The sequence below is a fragment of the Pseudorca crassidens genome, chromosome 14 (assembly GCF_039906515.1).
Source record: "Pseudorca crassidens isolate mPseCra1 chromosome 14, mPseCra1.hap1, whole genome shotgun sequence".
In the NCBI taxonomy this organism is placed as follows: Eukaryota; Metazoa; Chordata; class Mammalia; order Artiodactyla; family Delphinidae; genus Pseudorca; species Pseudorca crassidens.
Window position 1 is genome coordinate 26,411,653 of NC_090309.1, and position 20,596 is coordinate 26,432,248.

Sequence of the window (20,596 nt, forward strand, 5' to 3'; positions counted from 1 at the left end):
CACCTAGAGGGGAGGAATAGGGAGGGTGGGAGGGAGACGCAAGAGGGAGGGGATATGGGGATATATGTATACATATAGCTGATTCACTTTGTTACAGAGCAGAAACTAAGACAACATTGTAAAGCAATTATACTCCAATAAAGATGTTAAAAATAAATAAATTTTATGTTATGTGAAGTTCTCCACAATTAAAAGAAACTATTGACTCACACAACAACATGGATGATTTTTAAATGAGTTTTTCTAAGTGAAAGAAATGAGACTCAAAAGACGATGTAATAGTAACTCTGGAAAATACTACATTAACTGGATACTATAAGGCTGCAAACGAAAAGAACTTTACACAAATACTGTACTACAGTGCGTAAATTTGTTTCATGTCTAGGGAGACATACAACTAAACGCGATGTGTTATCCTGCAATGGGTCCTATAACAGAAAAAGGACTTTAGTGGAAAAACCGACGAAATCCAAAGTCTATAGTTAATAGTATTGTGCCAACATTAACGTCTGTTTTAAATGCACCATAAATATGTAAGATGTTTATATTATGGGATGCTGGATAAAGGGCATACAGGGACTCTCTGTGCCAACTCTGCAAATCCTCTATAAATGTAAAATTATTTCATAGTAAAAAGTTAATAAAACGAACAAGCAAAAACAAGAAACTATGCAGGGGACCCTAATTTGCTGATCCTGTCCTAGAGGAAATCTTGGCCACATGCATCAAAAAATGTACAAGGATTTTCACAGCAACATATTTGCAGTAGTCAAAATGGGAAACAACCCATAATCCAGCAACAGTGGAATGGATAAATAAAACACAGTAGAATCATATAATGGCATATATCCAGCAATGAGAATTGACAAACTGCAACAAAATGGTTGAATACCATACCACCATAGTTAGTGAAAGAAGCACAGCACAGAATACAGTAAGATTATATCTAAATGACATTCAAAACCAGGTTCAACCAAACTATACTGTTTAGAGATCCATACATAGGTGGTAAAATTATTAAATTGAAATATAAAATATAAAAATATGATTTTTTGCCTACAGAAATGGCAATTTCATACAGCTCAATCTTTAAGAAATACAAGGAAATCATTGTCACAAGTCAAGAGAGTGGTCGCCTCTGGGGGACAGGAGAGGAATGTGATTGGGAAAGGTATACAGGGGACTTCTGGGGAACTGGAAAGGGCCTACTTTTTGATTTAGGTGATGGTTACACAGGTGTTCATTTTATAAATTTTCATTAAACTGTACATGAATGCTTTGTGTACTTGCCTATATACGGAGTTCACAATTTTTAAAAGGTAAAAAATTAATGTCATACCTGTTCTATGCAGAACATCATGCTCAGTTTTATGGGGAAAGCGAGAAGGACAAAACTAATTGGGGCTTTAAAAAGTGTATGGTCTAGTTGGGTAGATAAGACCCATATATAAGAAGATACCTTATAGCATTTCCAGTCAATGGGGAAAGATTAATTTTTCAATGCATGGTGTTGGAACAACTGAGGAAAAAATTTTGCTCCACACTTAATAACTTACCCCAAAATACATTCCAAGTGGTTGAAAGATTTAAATACAAAAAATTAAACTATACAAGTTCTAGAAGAAAAACAATGGATGAGTTTTTAAAAATAATCATAGAAGTGGGAAGGTCTTCTCTAAGTATAACATGAAATTCTGAAGCCAACACACACACACCAAAAACTCTGATAAATATAACTAGAGAAAAATTTATAGTAATAACTACCAAAAGTCAAGCCAAAAGACAAATACTGGGGAGAAATATCTGGAACTCACACCAGACAAACACTGTTTTCTTTAACAGATCAAGAACTCCTACAGCTAAATAAGGTCAATAATACAAGAGATAAATGAAAAAAAGATAAAACTGGTTCTTTGAAAGGGAATGAAAATGGGTCAAACATATGTAAAGGTACAATAAAGTACCAGTTTTACCCTTCAGATGAGTCACCATCAAAGTCTGATAACTCCTCCTGTTGGTGAGGGTACAGGAAAACAGGCAGTATGGAAAGTAATTTAGCAATATACTAAAATTACAAATGCCCAATCTGTTTGACTCAGTAATTTCAAAGAATGTCAAATTCTTCTAAGAATTTATTTTTAGGAATTTGGATATACTTGCATATGTACAAAGTGATATTGTATATACAAGAATACTCACTGCATCTTTTTTAAAATAAATTTATTTATTTAGTTTTGGCTGTGTTGGGTCTTCATTGCAGTGCACGGGCTTTCTCTAGTTGCGTCGAGCGGGGGCTACTCTTTGTTACGGTGCGCAGGCTTCTCATTGCGGTGGCTTCTCTTTGTTGTGGAGCACGGGCACTAGGCGCGCGGGCTTCAGTAGTTGTGGCACGCGGGCTCAGTAGCTGTGGCTCGCGGGCTTAGTTGCTCCTCGACACGTGGGATCTTCCTGGACCAGGGCTCAAACCCGTGTCCCCTGCATTGGCAGGCGGATTCTTAACCACTGCGCCACCAGGGAAGTCCCTCACTGCATCATTTTTAATGGCAAAATATCAGAAACTTAAATGTCCATAATACATTATGTATTATAAATACATTATAGCACAACCATATAATGGAATACTAAGCAGCTATCAAAAGGAGTTAGGCAGCTTCAGATATACTGACCAAAAAATAACCTCCGAGATATTTTAAGTGAGGAAACAAGCAAATTTCAGTATAGCATGTGTAATATGCTATAGTTAGTATACACACACAATCACATATACATTAGTATATACACACACATATGCAAGCCTAAAGGTGTATATGTCATTACCCACACTAAGAATAAGGGTAAGAGTAAGACTCATGTTGTGAAAATGAGTTCAGCTGTATTCCTAGTTTAAAACAAGCAAACAAAAGGTTGGCAATGGTATGTGCATCCCAGTAGATGAACTGATGCAAGTTGTCTATCACTTATGGTTTCTGCTCATGGAGACTCTTCATCCCCCCTTGTATTATTGTCATGGTCTCCTAACTGGTCTCAGCCCTCTGAGGTCATCCTACCTAATACCACCAGTTATACTTCCAAAACAGAAATCTGATCAGACCAGTTCCCACTGATGACTCCATGCTAGACAGAAGACAGAACCCAAATTCCAGAACACAGTCCACAAGGCCCCCGAGGAGCCATCTCTGCACACTGCCCAGCCTTGCATCCTGCGACAGCTACCACAGCTTCTTTTACACAGCCATGCAATACTCCTGTGTCTTGAAACACGTTTTCTCATTGACCACAGTGCTTTCATTTCTTTCCTTCTTTGGAAAAACTCATGTCATAAGGCCTAGTTTAAATGCCACCTTTTCTGTGAAACCCCACTGGACTTCTCCTTTTCCCTCTGGACTCCCACAGCACCTTTCATACAACAAAAATATCACATTTTTATTGTTACCATGTATCACATTTTTATTGTTACCATGTCACAGCAGAATGAACACAGATTTTACAGAGACCTGGGCAACTGTGATGAGTTACCTTCCCAGCCTCTCTAATCCTCACACCTTCTTGTGTAAAATACATAAAGGGCCAAGTGCAGTATTTGGTGTATAATATGAACTCAGTATGTAGCTGCTGTCTAGGCTCTGCCAAACAAATTGTATGATTGTGACCAAGTTACACAGCCCTTATGAGCTTTAGAGCAGTGAAAGTAATGTTTCTATATTTTAGATTTGTTGAGGATTAGATGATATGTAAGGTACCTAGCACAGTCCTCAACCTATCCATGCTTAAATGTTTTCATCCTTTTCAACTAAATGATTAAAAATTACTTGCTCCAAATATGCACTGTTTTGAACCATAAGACAGAGAGGATTATAGAAGGATGTATGTGAAGTGGGGGAGGGAAAGAGACCAAGGTTTGGGTAGGGAGAGAGAACGTAAGAATATGGGTGTTGGAAGTAGTGGTCTGAAATCTCTTTACAGGTGCTAGAATACTACAGCCTATATGGAAAATAGAACACAGGAATATGCCAGAGCTTCTGGGCTTTTTTCTAGTTTCTACCGTCTGGAGAAAAGTCAAAGTAATGGACTGACTGTAGGGTGTCACACTGGAACTAGAATATAATGTAGTTTTTGGTGATTACCTTCTGTCCCAAATCAGAAAAACTCAAAATTACAGTTAAAGGCAGAGAAAGGAGATTTTCAGAAGAAAATCTTGGCAACTCTATCCTAGCAGCTAGGGGAAAAGATATGAAGCTCCAAAACCAAGCTAACCTGAAAATTATAATAGATGGTCAAGCTCCTCTGGGAAGGCCACTAACACACAAAGGGCAGACACAGCTCCAAGTGTCAAGCAATACCAAAGTCATTCTCTCCCTTTTGCTGTTTACAAGGCATCCCAAGTAGTTGTTTAGAAGTCTTGTTTTTCTTAATTACATCCCTTTCCCTGATTATACATATATATATATACACACATATACACGCATTTCCCTTTCCTTGATTAGATGTCTGTACGGGGGAGAAGATATTCTATGGGAAGAAACTGGACTTACAGCCTAATATGCTTAGTTATAAAACTAGTAGACATTCCCAAATTTAATTCTCCTAATTTGTATATATATTTACATATATATGAGGATATATATCATTATATATATATCCTCATTTTATATATATATCTTTAGCGTGGCAATGGGCTTGTAGTTAGTTACAGTGCCAGACAGGTGACAATACTCTGCAAGGTTGGGGTAAGGTTCTATAGAATATAGTATATGCTCTGAATCAGTGACAAATATATGCTTCTGTTTTCCCATAGTAAAATGAGGTTTATTAACATTCTTAGTGCTGTCTAGTGCTATTAATCAAATCCAGTAGATGAGTTTACCCTATTTATACTTATTACTGTAACATGTACATGGTCTTCTGTCATTTTATATTTTCCATGTTTATGTTTCCTTGTTTTCTTTCCTTTTTTTTTTTTTTTTTTTTTTGCAGTATGCGGGCCTCTCACTGTTGCAGCCTCTCCCGTTGCGGAGCACAGGCTCCGGATGCGCAGGCTCAGCGGCCATGGCTCACGGGCCCAGCCGCTCCGCGGCATGTGGGATCTTCCCAGACCGGGGCACGAACCCGTGTCCCCTGCATCGGCAGGCGGACTCTCAACCACTGCGCCACCAGGGAAAGCCCTCTTTCCTATCTTTTTAAATAGATTTTGTATTTTCTTTTACTTCCCCCTGCCCCACCAATCTATAGTATGCTTTTAGTAATGCTAATGGTACTGTGGGAAAGAAAGAAGTCAGCTCCCTTATACAATTTCTCACACCTCTTCCCTCACTTTACCTCCTGCTTTTTGTTGGTATCCTTGTGAACATATTTCACCCCCCATTATAAAAGAGATATTTAATATAAAACAAAGTTCTAGTATAAATAAATACATTACCTTTTGTTTCAGAAAAATAATACATTTAGTGTTCACTGCCAGCCCCTTCACAGTACAGCTTCCCCGATCTGTTACTTATTTGATTCACCTCCAGAAAATTTAAGTTCTAATATATTTGGAAATGTTTTTATGAGGTCTTTACACATGGATGGCAACTTTATTGGGCATAGAATTCTTAAGCCAAACATTTTATCTCAATATCCCGAGAACTGCAATTCATATATCCAACAAAGAACTCACATTACTGATCAATAAGAAAAAGACAGAAACACAACAGAGAAATGGGAAAATGGCTTGAACTCTACCAAAGAGGACATATATTAGTGATCAGGGAAAGGTAAATTAAAGCCACAATGAGGTGTGATGATATACCTACCACAATGGCAGAAAGTCTTTTGATACCATTTGCTGGTTTAGATGTGGAGTACTGCTGGTGGGAGTTTAAACAGCTACAACCACTTTGGAAAACGGGCAGTACCTACTAAAAGCTGAACACATACAATTTCAGTCCTAGGTATACACCCAATAGAAGTATATAAGTGTGTACATACATGTACCAAGGGATGTATATAAGAACGTCTTATAGCAGCATGCTTCATAATAACCCCAAATTGGAAACGATCCAAAAGACCATCAACAATCTAATGGATAAATGGTGGTATATTCATATTATGAAATGGAATACTATATAGCAATGAGAATGCATGAACTACAAATATTGCTACACAACACAGATGAACCTCACAAATACAACACTGAACAAAAGAAGCCAGAATATAAAATACGTACATGTGAAGTTCAAGAACAGCCCAAACTGATCAACGTGGTTAGAAATTAGAATAGTACTTACCTTAGGACAGGAGTCAGTAGACTTTTTATGTTAAGGGCCAGATGACAAACGTTTAAGGCTTTGCAGGGAATGCAGTGTCTGTGGCAACTGTTCCTCTTTGCTAATGTAGAGCAAAAGCAGCCACAGACAGTACGTAAACAAATGAGGGTGATTGTGTTTCACTGAAACTTCGACATTGAAATCTGAACATCATATAATTTTCATGAGTCATGAAATACTATTCTTCTTTTGATTTTTAAAAACAATTTAAAAACCTAACAAACTTGTTTTTAGCTCACAGATGTTAACCAGACTTGGTCTGCAGGCCATACTTGGCTTTAGGGAGTCAGGTGTAAGTGACTGGGTGGGGGCATATGGAGGTTTCTGATGTGATGGTAAAGTTCTGTTTCTTGATCTAGATGTGGTTACACAAGTACATGCTTTTTGTAAAACTGTACAGGCATACGTCATTTTATCGTGTTTTGCAGATACTATGTTTTTTACAAACTGAAGGTTTCTGACAAACCTGCGATAAGCAAGTCTATCAGTGCAATTTTTCCAATAGCATTTGCTTCTCTTCGTGTCCCTGTGTCACGTTTTGGTAATTCTCACAATATTTCAAACTTTTTCATTATTATTGTATTTGTTATGGTACTCTGCGATCTTTGATGTTACTATTGCAAAAAAAACTACAACTCGCTGAAGTCTCAGATGATAGTTAGCATTTTTTAGCAATAAAGTATTTAAATTAAGGTACTTTTTTATTTTTTTTAAGATATAGTGCTATTATACCCCTAACAGACTACAGTATAGTGCAAACATAACTTTTACAAGCACTGGGAAACCAAAAATTCCATGGGACTCGCTTTAATGTGATATTCACTTTATTGCAGTGGTCTGGAACCAAACCCACAATATCTCCGAGGTATGCTTACAATTTATATACCTTCCAATATGTGTTTCAATTAAGAGAATGCTTTTAAAAAATTAAACATTAAAAATGTTTTTTTTAATTAATTTATTTATTTAGGCTGCGCCAGGCCTTAGCTGCAGCAGCTGTGGGATCTTCGTTGCGGCAGGCATGCGGGATCCAGCTTCCCAACCAGGGATTGAACCCAGGCCCCTGCAGTGGGAGCTCGGAGTCTTACCCACTGGACCATGAGGGAAGTCCCTAAGAGAATGTTTTTGAAAAGTATATCTTAAATGGTAAAAAAAAATAAAAAAAAAATTTAAAAATCCAAGTATGTATGACCAACTTAATTTTTGGTTAATTTATTTGTAGGGAATTCTTCATCCTTGGAATTCATCTTGAAGTTCATCCAGATTATTTGTCAATTTTTATTCATTTTCTTTCATTTAAAAAACATTTTCTATTTTATCTTTGACTCTTGCCTGTGTTCAATTTGTTTCATGATCTTTGCTGGAAACACCAGCAAATGTTCCCAATATTCCCGACAGAATGAATCTGTGGAGGATCCCTCCTGCCTCTCTTCTGTATCCCTTATCTCCACTCTGATTATGTTCATTTCTATTTTCTTCTTCTACTTTGGAGCAGTCTTTCAAGCCTGTCCTTCTTCCTCACTGATTGGCTTTTTCTGTAACTCTGATTCTGCTTTTTGCAGCTTCTAGTGCACTGTAAGTGCTTTGTGAAGTGGCACATTTCTGCAGTTTAATCCATACCTCTTGTGACTTCTTTGTCACTTTAATCTAGGACCTCATCTTTCATTTCTGGTTTCACAATGAACATTTTAGTCAACTTTCTTGAAGGTATAAATTAGTTGTTCAAACTCTTCTTGTATTTCCTAATGTAAGTCTTCACTTGAATATCCTATTTAATCCCTCTACTTTTCCCCACAGAATCTGAATGGGTTGCACGTTGAATTTTTTGTTTGTTTGCTTGTTAATTGGTCTTTCAATGGAGTTTAGCTCCCGGCTTTCTCCCCCTTGGCACTATTGACACTTTGGACTAGATAATTCTTTATTGGGGTGGTGGGGGGGGGCCCGGGGGGGCCGTCCTGTGCATTGTAGAATGTTTAACAGCATCCCTGGCCTCTGTCCACTAGATGCCAGTAGAACCACACTGGTGTGATAACCAAAAATGTCCTCAGACATTGCCAAATGTCTCCTGGGGTGAAGAGGGGTAAAAGAGCACTCAGTTGAAAGCCACGGGTCTAGACTCATTTGCCCAAAAGCAGAATGCGTAGAATCTCCCTATTCTTCTGTATTTACCTGGATACTACTCAAATTCTTCCCTTAGAAATTAAGCTTAGAGAATTAGATGTTGTGGAGGTTTCAATTATTAGTTCAAAAGTTCAGTGGCCTATGAGGATCTGGGGCTGGCTGTGGACAGCTGCAGCTGGGAAATGTCATCTCTACATGCCCTCTGTTTCTTGGAGCCAATGCCTCTCAATGTGTATGTACGTTCGTGTGTGGAGGCTTGGGCTGTGCTCTGTCCTGATGCTAAGATTTTGGTTTATTTCCTCATATGGGAGTGGGCTGGTCACTCTGACAAGACATCAAGTTGAAATAAAGCCCCATGGTTTGCAGAATTTTTGTTTGGTAGTTCAGCAAATATTTTCCTCTACACAATGGCCTTTGTTTGGTGCTGTTGGCCCTTGGCTGCAAAGCTGGCTCCTAAGATGGCTTCTCATATTCTCCAGCCAACCATCCTCACCCCAGACCTTAACCCCATCAGAAACTGGAGAAGAGCAGGAAAAGGAGACTTTCCAAAGTGCATGCTTGCTAGATGTGTGGTCTCCAGCCCACCTCTCCAAGTTGGGGAGTCCTTTTGAGCCTCCACTGTTGTTTTTCCTAACCCTGGGAGTTGTATATACCTCATGTCATCACTGTTTTCAATTCAAATTCATCTTTAGTTGGCAGACAGCACTTGGAATTCATAGTTTAAGACTGGGGCCATTTTCAAATTTCAGTTGATGAAATTTCCTCTTACATTTTTGTTTGTCTTGGTCCCTTTCACCAGGTTTCAGAAAAGGAGTATTTTGCTATCTTACTGTTAAGTCATCATTTTTCCTTTTAGTCCCCAGTGTACTATTTCTTCCTTTTCCACAGAGGTTAAGTGACAGGGCAAGGAAATGGCTTAACTCTTCCTAAAGTAAAATCTCTTTTACGTCTCTCTTTGAGCAGTGAGGGAAGTGACGTTTTTTTCCTAAAATACATAGTAGAAAGCTCTGGGGTAGAGCTCAGGAGAACAAGATCCAATTTTTGAGGAAATGCTGGTTATGTGGCTCTAGGTGCTTTTTTTTTCCCTGTGCACTTAATTTTATACTCAAAATAGAAAAATATGATCTGTTCCACTTTTGCACTAGGCTGGGGAGAGAATGAAATGTATCCTTTGTGCTATCAGCAAGAGATATTAAACACAAGAAACTACTCATTACTACCTAGCAGAAAGAGGGGTCCTTAATTTCTAAATGAACCTTCCACCTTCTCTACCACCTTTCTACACAGAGACTAGGGCACCCACACTTTCCCAGTGGGGAACCTCACAGCCAGGTATAGGTATAGGCTGAGGCATTTCTTTTCTTTATGACATTGATAAAAAGAGACGGTTGATAACTGGTGTACAGTTAATGCATAGGTGTCAAAATCACACAAAAGGTTTTACTGTACCCATCTTCTTTTTCCTATATAATGCTCCAGTTTCCTGATGTAATTTTAGTGGACGTAAAGCCAAACACCTTAAGTTTATATAACTAATTCCACTTGCATGAAAGTCAATAACTGACGGCTAGAACTTTGCCTCCTGGCAATCACAAATCCACACCCTGGGCAGGCAGATGGTTGGGCCCCACCCTGGATCAGGTGTGCCAGGTGAACTTTTTTAAAACTAAAATCTCAGGTCATCTGCCTGTGAGTTCATGGGCAGCATGCTGGGTCTGCTGGTAGCAGAAAGACTTTCATAACAATGGGCACACTCGGGCTTCCCTGGTGGCACAGTGGTGAAGAATCCGCCTGCCAATGCAGGGGACACAGGTTCGAGCCCTGGTCCAGGAAGATCCCACATGCCGCTGAGCACCTAAGCCCGTGCGCCACAACTACTGAGCCTGTGCTCTAGAGCCCGTGAGCCACAAGTACTGAGCCCGCGCACCACAACTACTGAGCCCACACACAATTACTGAAGCCCGCATGCCTAGAGCCTGTGCTCTGCAACAAGAGAAACCACCACAATGAGAAGCCTGCCCACCGCAATGAAGAGCGGCCCCCACTCGCCGCAACTAGAGAAAGCCCGCAAGCAGCAACGAAGTCCCAACGCAGCCAAAAATAAATAAATAAATAAGTTAATTAAAATAATAAAAAAAAAACAATGGGCACACTCACTGATGACAAAGATTAAAGGTAAGGAGATCATGCCCAAACCTATCTGACGTCTTTGTAGAATTTAATATGGAGGTAGAATAAGGCTGACCAGTTGACCAAAAAATATGTAGAGCACCACCATATGATCGGCACCAGTTTAGATGTTTTAGAAATACAACACTGAGTCCCTGTTCTTAAGGAACCTGGGATTTAACTGAAAAGACTAGTATGCATATAATAACAAATCACATGAGACCTTAAATATTGACCCTTCTTCAGTAGTGATGTTGTTGGCTCTCCCAAACTATCTCTTTGTTCTAACCTATCCTCTCCTCAGTTTCTTCCCACATCTCTTCCATACTTCCCTCATGGCCTCCTGTTTGAGATTCTCTACCCTAAAAGACAGTATCCTCCATTCTTTTTTTTTTTTTAATATTTATTTATTTGGTTGCACCGGGTCTTAGTTGCTGCAGGCAGGCTCCTTAGTTGCGGCATGCGAACTCCTAGTTGCAGCATGGGTGTGGGATCTAGTTCCCTGACCAGGGATCGAACCTGGGCCCCTTGCATTGGAGTACCATCCACTGCGCCACCAGGGAAGTCCCAGTATCCTCCATTCTTGATCTACATAGTCAGCCTGGTGAACTGTCTATAACTGAGACTTCAACTACCATCAGTTTGCTGAAGAACCTCCGATTCGCAGATCCAACTGGATGCACACCTGCTGGTCCCCCAGACATGTCAAAGTCATACACCCAAACCTGCTTCCCCGCCAGTATTTCAAATCTTGGTGAATGGCGCCACCATCTACCCAGTCATCCAACCTGGAACCTCAGGAGTCATCTGTGACTGCTTCTCCTTTACTCCTCCATTCAACAGGTCACTGAACCAGTTAGTTCTTTCTCTCATTCTTTCTTTTATCCACTCCTCCTCTCCTTCCTCCTACTCAATGTCATTCTTACTTCAGGCACACATAATTTCTTGCCTGTGCTTGCAAACTCTCTGCCTTTGGTATCATCCTCTCATGCCCTGAAACTCTCCTCTCCAGCCACTCCCAATCTTTCATCTAACACACCAGTCATACCAGAACTACTTGTATTTCTCCATGTTTTCTCGCCTACACGTCTTCATGTGGTTTTTCGTGTATTTTTCATCTCTATAATCTTCATGTCCCTTTGCCTAGAACACTCTACTTTCTCCCTATTAATCTATTAAACTTCTACTTATCCTTTAAAACTCACATAAGACATCGCTTCATCCAGGAAGTTCTTTCTGATACCCTCCTACCCAGAGTCTTATTCCCCACTTTATACTGGTATACAAATACTCTATTGCCAAAACAATATTTTAAAGACACGAAGTTCCTATTCATCTCAAACTGCATACAAAGGAGGAAAACACATTCTCATAAAAACTACAGGAAACAGACTTTACTGTAAACAGAGGTCAGTCTCTGTGTCCCCCTGTTCAGAACTGTGGCTCATACTGAAGTCACCCAGTGGGTGCTGCTATCAGCCACGTCTGCTGGGCAACATCCCTCCCTCACCCAAACTTTTACCATGCTTCAGGCAGGCAAAGGAGATGTTTTTCTTGTATTCACCTTTGGCTACTTCTTTAGGGCAGGATGAGCAACTGGATAAAAATACAGCATTCCTATGAAAACAACCTCTAAGATCTATGTCTCAGTTTATTGCTTCTGCTATGGTTAAATGTCTCCAGCTACCTGTGGACTGCTCCTCAGAGACATCAGGACAAGACTTGAAAGTTAACACAGACCTGTTTCCTTATCTATAAAATGATGAGCAGATGATCTCAAAGGATGCTCTTCCCACTAAAACATCATCTGGACTCATTCCCTGTCCTAAGCTGGCTCTCCCTGTGAATGTCCCCATTTCTGAGAATAGATAAAGTACATAAAGGGCGTAGCCAACAGGCATTGCAGTTCATCATCCTGCCTCTGACAGAAGTGTTACAGGAAGGCTAAGTGGTGGTTAGGGGAATCTCCAATGTGTGCCCCTACATATTAGGAATGTGCCAATACTCTCTTCTCCCAATAATTCAATGCAGAACTTCAACTTGTGCTGTTTTCTCAAGCCTGTACCTATCATACTACCTTTTGGAGTACAGCATTTCCTTTCATGTCTTTTAAATTTATTTCTTTGAAGCCTCAAGGGGTACCTTTAATTCTAGTATTTCAAGATTCAGAGAACAAGTAGATATGGATCCCATCCATACCTTCAGAACACCTGTAATCTTCATACAAGTGTAAGACAATGCTCTTGGTGTTTGGCAGTTTTTGGTTACCTGGTGATGCCCACATTGGCCAAAATTGCTTATTTGCCAAAAATCACCATGGAGCTTGAATATTAGGTTTCTTTTGCTATAAGACCTTTCCATGTTTTTATAAAGTTGTTTCCATACTTAAATTGCCTGTTATGAGCGCTTAATGGCATCTCCAAATTTCACTGTCGCTTCTACGGAAAATTCTTCATTATAGTGACCTACAATCTGCACCTTTCTATCTACCACTGTTGAGGGGCTGAGTTTCTGGAATATGAGATGGTTCCTAGCTAACATTAATCCCAGAGTGAACAAGCTTCGTTCCTAACCCTTGTCCCGCCCGAGCCTGAGTTCGCAAAGACAAGTTCATCAAACCAGTTGATGAAAGCACCTGTCCAGACGTGGAGGCTTTCCCTAACACAACCTCAACACCTCCAGAAACTGTTTCCAAGTGAATGCTTTCTTCTTTGGCCCTCTTCATGCCTAATACCACTGTTTTAGAAGGACTCATTTCTCAGCTAAACAACTTTAATCACAGTATGACATGGTGGTCCAGCTGCCTAGATTCAAATCTCACTTCTACCATCCGCTAGCTCTATGACTTGGGTAAATCACTGAATCTAATTTTGCTTTCTTCATCACTCAAATGGAACTACTGACAGTACCCGCCTCATATAGATGTTATAGAGGATTAAATGAGGTAGTGACTACAAAGCACTTGGTACAGTGCCTGGAATAGGGCAAGTGTTTCATATTCTATTACTATTGTTGTGGTGGTTATTGCTATTCTCAGTAGCTTCCTAAGTGGTCTGCCACAAGATTATCACTCTTCACTCTTCTGTGCTACTTCTAGGAGGAGGTACTTTCAAAAATATTTCTTGATTATAAAATACATATGTCATTAGAGAAAATTCAGAAAACGTAATGAGGGAAAAGTCACCCACAGTCTGAACAGTGATACAACCACTGGTGGTATATTTCCTTCTAGTCTTTTCTCTATTTTTTTTAACCTAGGTGAGCTGATCATTTAACTACTCTTTGTGTCTGCTGTTTTCACTTCAGTGTTTTCCCATAATTTAACATTTAACAACACAAGGGGGGTTTGCTTCTAATTCTTTGTTTACATTAGATAGCATACAAATATTTTATCTGTATTACATATAAATAAACTACAAATGGGAGCAACAGATGATTGGTGGTGGTGGCTCACCTTACCTCTTGCCCACTGTTCCCGCCATCCACCTGCCTGCCAAGGCAACAGGTTGCCAGCATGGCCACACTGGGTTTCTCTGATGCTGACAGTCTACTGCCTGTGCTTTTTGCTCACTAGCTGAGACTTGTCCCCTCTGCTAGGGGGCTCCTCTGGCCTAAGGAATTCAGGAGAACACTGAGGGTTTGGGTCCACTGTGTGCTAGTGGCCTTACCTCATGCGAGGTTGCTCATGTATGCTCCTAGACGGTGCTCATAAATTCCTCAGTCTGGAGTGGCTACCTACTCACCTCTCCCCATCTGTGTTCATTACAGTTTTCAAAACCCAGCTCTGAATAGTTTCCTAAGTAAAGCATTACCCTCCATGATGACAGCCAAGCCTGGTATTTCAGAGCACTCTGACAGTTCAACCACTTCCGTATGACAGCACAGACACCTGGCAGATACCCGCTGATTGGGCGACTGGATATTTCATTGTTTGTGTTGTCTCTTCAAGCAAACCACAAAGTCCTTCAAAGATGAACCGTTTCTCTTAATTTTTATCTTATTGGTCACTAGGACTGGGCTAGGTAAACAATAAATGACTGATGAATAAAGTAACAGCCAACACTTTTCTCCCTTCATAATACATATGTTTTTACACCTTTCTCTTGCTTTTTTGCACTTGATAGGCTTGGTAACAGCTAAGCACACTTACAGTTCTTCCTACATGCCAGTCACAGTCCTAAGGGCTTTATACATATTAACTAATTTAATCCTCAGATGAACCCTGGTGAAAGGGTACTATTAGCACTTTCATTTTAGGCATGAGGAAGTGATGGGATTAAAATTCAAATTAAATAAAAAAACTAGCTTGACCAAACATAATATCTATATAATTGAATTCCACAATTAAAATATTTATTACGCATCAACTATGTCCTCAGCCCTATAAAAGAATATTTCCTACCCCGGAGGGGGAGAAAGAGCAAATGAGGCCCTAAACACAGGAAGATAGGCCAGACACATAAAAACACAAAGAGAGAAAGTGGGGCCCCAATTCCTATGATCAGAACAAGTCTCTCCCAAATGGTGGGAAATTAGGGGCATTCAAAGTCACATCATTATTAAACCCGGTAACGAAGAGGGTCAGCCCTCGGTGGAAACCACAATCTCAGAGCATGTCTGTGAGCCTTTGGCAGGATGCTGCACATCTGTTCCCCCCAGAGAGAAGCACTGGGGCCAACTTTTCCTTGTTCCCCAAGTGATTCTTTGTCACTGGCCCCACTGTCTTGTACCCCAGGATTCTGGGGTAGCTGGAGCGGACAGGACAGCCCAGCTTCTCCTTACTGACTGGGGTACAACATCCCAACAAATCACACAATTGACCGGATATTAGTGTATTTAAACAAGCAGAGAAGACAGGCTTTTCATAAGACCTATTTGTGTGTCATAAAATCACAAGAATTCAACATGCTCAGCATCAGCATCGTGTGTTTTGCCAACATCTGCAACACACACATCTTTTATGGAATGCTTGGTAAGTAGCAGAGGACCACAGCTTAGAGTGGACCTGGAGTTTCCTGAGGCATCCACAACCTCCCTGGAGAGAGCTGACATCCCCAGGAACAGTCCTCAGAGGCCCGGGGCCCTACTTCTATTCCAGAAGACAAGGCTCAGAAACAGACCCAATTCCTCAGTGCTCTTACCCACACCATGGCTTCAACCATCACCTGAATGCTAACTACATCTAAACCCGTTAACTCAGAGCCCGACCTCCAATCTCTCAGCCCCTTCAAACTCAGTCGGTCCGAACAGAACTCGCCACTTCTCCACACGCGTGTTCTCAGTGCCCCCCACCACCAAGGCGGAGACCTGAGCGGTCTGCATCCCCATAGCCCCCCTCCTCAGAGGCCACTCACTCTGCAGCCTCTGCCCACCTACTCTTTCAGTACAGGCCCTTGTTATTTCTTGCCTGGCTCACAACAATACCTTTCTTACAGGCTCCCCCGCCAACCTTTCCTCCCCACCACAAGCCGGAATAGTCTTTCAGAAGCACAAGGTGATGACTGGTCATCACTTGCTTTAAAACCCTCAGGAGCTCACGATGTATTACCAGAGATCAAGTCAAACTCCCGACTGTGGCTCGCTGGGCCCCGCAAGATCTGGCCCCTGCCTGCCGCTCTAGCCACCTTTTGCTCATCTCCACACAGACTCCTCCCCTTTCGCTCCCCCAGAGCATAAGCCCTCTAAATTAGCATGACCCTGTCACAGCCACCAAGCCGTTGCCCAAGCTATTCCCTCTTCTCAGTATGTCTTCTTTCTACCCGACAGCCCCACCGGCCTCAGCACAAGCACCACCTCCCACGGGAAGGCTTCCACGATGCCTTCACCTCAATCTGTATGACAAAGCACCTCCACCGACACACAATACACCACACGGCATCACCATCAGTTTCCTTCAATGTCTTCTCCACTAGCCTGGAGCTCAATTCTGTGCCCATAGGCCCCGGTGCGGTGTCTGGCCCACAGTGAATGTTTTCCAGATAAAAAACAGTGCCTAGAAATCCAAGCCTGCCAGGTCACATCCCCTTGCCCTTCCCTGACACCCAGGAGGACTTACCTACGCAATCACAGGTGGGGAACTCGGCCTGGGCTCTCTTGGCAGGTGTGTCCAGCAGACTCTTGGTGGGTGTGTCCAGGTACTTAAGAGGTGACTCCAGGAAGCCACTGAGGGTGGGTGTGAGTGGGTTCTCGGCCTTGGTGGGTGTGGCCTCCTGGCCTCCCTCCTCTGAATGGAAGCAGGTGGTTGAGAGCACAGTCACAGCCCCTGAAGATTCGATCTTGATTTGCTTGGGAGAGCGGGTAGCAAAAGGGCTCTCGGGGGCTGGGAGACAGGTTGGCTGGTTCTCGGGGTCCTGAATGGGCACAGACTGGGGGCCAGGAAGCCCAAAGTTATCCCCAAATTCAGCCTCAAACTGCCGGATGAGCTCTTCCAGCTTGTCATCGGCAGGGGGAAGAGGGCCAGCGGAGCCTGGCTGCAGGGTTGCCATGGGGCTGGGAGACCTCATTTCCTGAGTAGGGGCCAGCAGGCTGTCCCCGGAGGGACTAGGTGCAAATAGCGCAAGAGAAGGTTCTGGGGGCAGGGGGACAGCAGAGCCCTGTGAGGCAGGAACGGGGGCAGGTGGATGTGCCTGCACGTCCTCAGAGGCTGGGGACCTCAGCCCTTCCAGGATGATTTGCCGCAGAGGTGGGAAGAGGGGCTGTGCTTCCCGTGGCCTGGACTTCTTGATGTGAATGGACTTCCGGACACTGGGCTTGATCCCAGGGCCAGCTTTGTCTGTTCCCACGAGACCTCCAGCTGGTGCCAGGGGCTTCCTTTTCTTCTCCTTGGGTGGTCTGTCGGATGGCTGTGAGGCAGGTGAGCTGGGTGGTGCCCACCAGCCGGGAGGAGGCTCTGAGGGAGGGGGGAGGGAGGCATCGTGGGCCTGTTCCAGGAAGAGACTGCGCTTATGGTGGAGGTGCTGCTGCAGGGCCGTCTGGGCCTTCTGGTGGGAATCGGGCTCTGAGGACGGTGTGGGGGCCTCCCTTTGGAGAATGGGGGATGGGGAGGAAGAGGGGACCTCGACCTTGACCTTGGGCTTGCTGGGCAGGGCCTCGGGCCGCTTGAATACTGACTGGATGTAATCACTGGCGCTGCCCAACAACTGCTCCAGTTCAGCCATGGGATCAGGGCTTGGGCGGGGCATGGGCCAAGAGCTCCGGGGAGTTGCTGGTGGGGTGTCAGTGCCCCAGGCTTCAGGAAACTCTGTTCTAGGAGTTGCTGTAGGGAAGGCAGGGCTATCAGGAGCAAAGGATGGGTGCTCTTCAGGAGGGACCACAGGCCATGACGGAGCCCGGAGGTAGGACTGGGGAGATCTGAAAGGGGCAGGAGGGGACAAGGCCTCAGGAAGGGGGCAAGAAGCCTGGGAGGTGGCATGAGAAGGTTGGGGGAGGGCAGAGGAGAGTTGTGTGAGGGCCTCAATGGCAATGGCGGTCTGCAGGCTGATGTTTTTTTCCTTGGCGATACTCAGGGCACTCTGGGACAGGGGCAGGCCCTCCGGAGGAGGAGGTATATGAGGGACCTCAGAGCTGAGGAGTGGCCTGGTGATTGGCACCAGAAGACCAGCCTCACCAGAAGGCAGAGTCCCTGGGAGCCTGGGCCGTTCCTCCCCTCCCTCCACAACCACAGACTTGATCTTCCCCTCCAGCCACTCGAGGTAGTCAGGGCATTCTGGGCCATCGCAGTTGCAGTTGGGTGGTTTCATGCCATGCCGAGCGAGGGCCAGGGCCGTCTGCAGCGTGTCAAGGTCTTCGCTGCCAGCAGAGCAGCTCTCGGGCCCTGACCGGGGTCCCCTGCTGTTGTTCCCAGCTTCGCGACTCATCTCACGGTTGAAGGTTTCATAGAGCCGGGTGCTAAGGGCTCCATAAGAGGACACAGCTTCGGCCACAGCCGAAAAGGCCACCAGATCGTGGGCATCTTCCAGGCGAGCAGTATGAGCTGGTCCTGGGGTCACGTCCCAGTCGGGCTTCTGCTCTGCTCGCCAAGGACCCCCAGTGCCCAGCAAACTGGGTCCAGCAGGTTCTCTAGCACCATTGACTGGCGCCCCTGAGGCGCTTAGCTGCCGTGAGTCCCCATCGTACACTGGCCCTGAGTCCATCTGACCTGGAACAGGTCCATCAACTGGGCTGAGCTCTGAGCCTGTCTGAAGAGAGAGAGAGGAGGAGGAACAAAAGGGGAAAAGATGAGCCACAGTATTTGAAAAGCACTGTCCTGCACCACACCACTCAGAGGCACAACTAACCCTGCTTTCCTTGCAAACCCTCCCTGTCTCTGATAGAGCTTGAACCTCAGCTCATCTTCTCGCACCTCATGGCTCAGCTGGCTGCACTGCAGAAACAGAGAGCAGGTCTTTAAGAGCTCCTAACGCAGAATTCTGAATGTTGCTCAGACCCTTTTTGAGCCGATGAAACTCCCCTGAAACCAGGCATTTGTTGAGGACACACAAAGAGGGCTTTAACTCACAATGACCAAAGTGACACCAGAACCTTTGTTTTTTGTCAGGAGGAAAAGAAAGCTAACTAAGCATCCGTGTAACAATGCACCAGAAGTGCGAAGGCTGTGTGTGAACGGGCAGGGAAGGAGCAGCTTGGACTAACGAATTCAGCCTGGACAAGGAATCAGTCATGGCTTCTCAGGGGAAGGAACCCACAGTTCTTTTCTCTGCCCATTACTGTCCTCGCTTAAGCTCAGAGAGCTGACAAGACAACATTCCCACCCAGCCCTAGGCCTGAGGAAACTCTGATCATCCAATACAGTGTGTGTTTAGCCCCACGCCAAGCCAGTCACGCCAATGACAAGTGAGGTGCTGCTTGGAAGAAGAGCCAAGCTTCCCAGGAACCACCATTATTCATCTAATGTCCACCCAAAGCACACTGAAGGGGGAGAGCACAAGAGGAAGTGGGCCCAGAGTCCAGTCCAGCAAGTTAAAAGGTAATACGAGGCAGATCTGAGTTTGCAAGAATTCATCCCACCGGAAAGGAAAGACCTTCCTTACAGTAGAATGCCAATGAAAAATACAGAAGGACATAGAAGGATTTAGAAACTCATCATGGATGCTACGAATAGCAGGTGAAAGCTTGATGAAGCACAGGATATATACATGGCCTCAAAACATCTCTTCAGGGCTTCCCTGGTGGCGCAGTGGTTGAGAGTCCGCCTGCTGATGCAGGGGACACGGGTTCGTGCCCTGGTCCGGGAAGATCCCACATGCCGCGGAGCGGCTGGGCCCGTGAGCCATGGCCGCTGGGCCTGCGCATCTGGAGCCTGTGCTTCGCAACGGGAGAGGCCACAACAGTGAGAGGCCCGCGTACCGCAAAAAAAAACCCAAAAAAACAACACGAAAGACATCTCTTCAAAAATAACTTAAATACAACAGCAACTTTATAGTGGAGAAATAAATCTGGCTGACACCACCTTTACCAAATGATCAAAGTTATCATCATCACCAATATTGGGAAAAAACCAACATCATGTGTCTCTTGATATGATAACATTGAGAAGGAGAATATAACATCACTCACACAGACGTGCAGCCAGAACATATAACCTTAAATCTAATCATAGGAAACGTCAGATAAACTGAAACTAAAGGGTATGCTAGAAAACACCTGGATTGTTCTCTCCAAAAATTTCAAAGACAAGAAAAACAAACATCTCTCCCAGCTGACACGAGACTAAAGAGACAGCAAAATGCATGCTCATGGGTTAGATCTTGGAGTGGGGGGAAATAGCTATAAAGTACATCATTGGGACAACTGATGAAATTTGAATATGGATGTGGATAAGATCATATCACATCAATCTCTGTGTTCTGGACATGGATGACTATACTATGGTTATGTAAAAGAATGTCCTTGTCCTTAGAACACATACACTGAAGCATTTAAGGATAAAGGGTATCTCCAACTTAATCTCAAATGGTTCAGGAAAAAAGTATATGCATATATAAAAATATATTCACATAGAG

General features: G+C 43.5%; 1 protein-coding gene across 5 annotated transcripts in view; it reads right to left on the reverse strand.

Annotated features, from left to right (window-relative positions):
- Positions 1-20,596, reverse strand: part of TET3 (tet methylcytosine dioxygenase 3) — a 109,173-nt gene that overhangs the window by 37,556 nt on the left and 51,021 nt on the right. For 4 of the 5 annotated variants that reach the window (XM_067704648.1, XM_067704647.1, XM_067704649.1 and 1 more), the window contains one exon: positions 16,651-18,772. In XM_067704648.1, coding sequence (XP_067560749.1) covers positions 16,651-18,772 — 2,122 coding nt within the window. The remainder of the gene's footprint in view (positions 1-16,650; positions 18,773-20,596) is intronic. The other variant, XM_067704650.1, reaches the window with a different exon arrangement.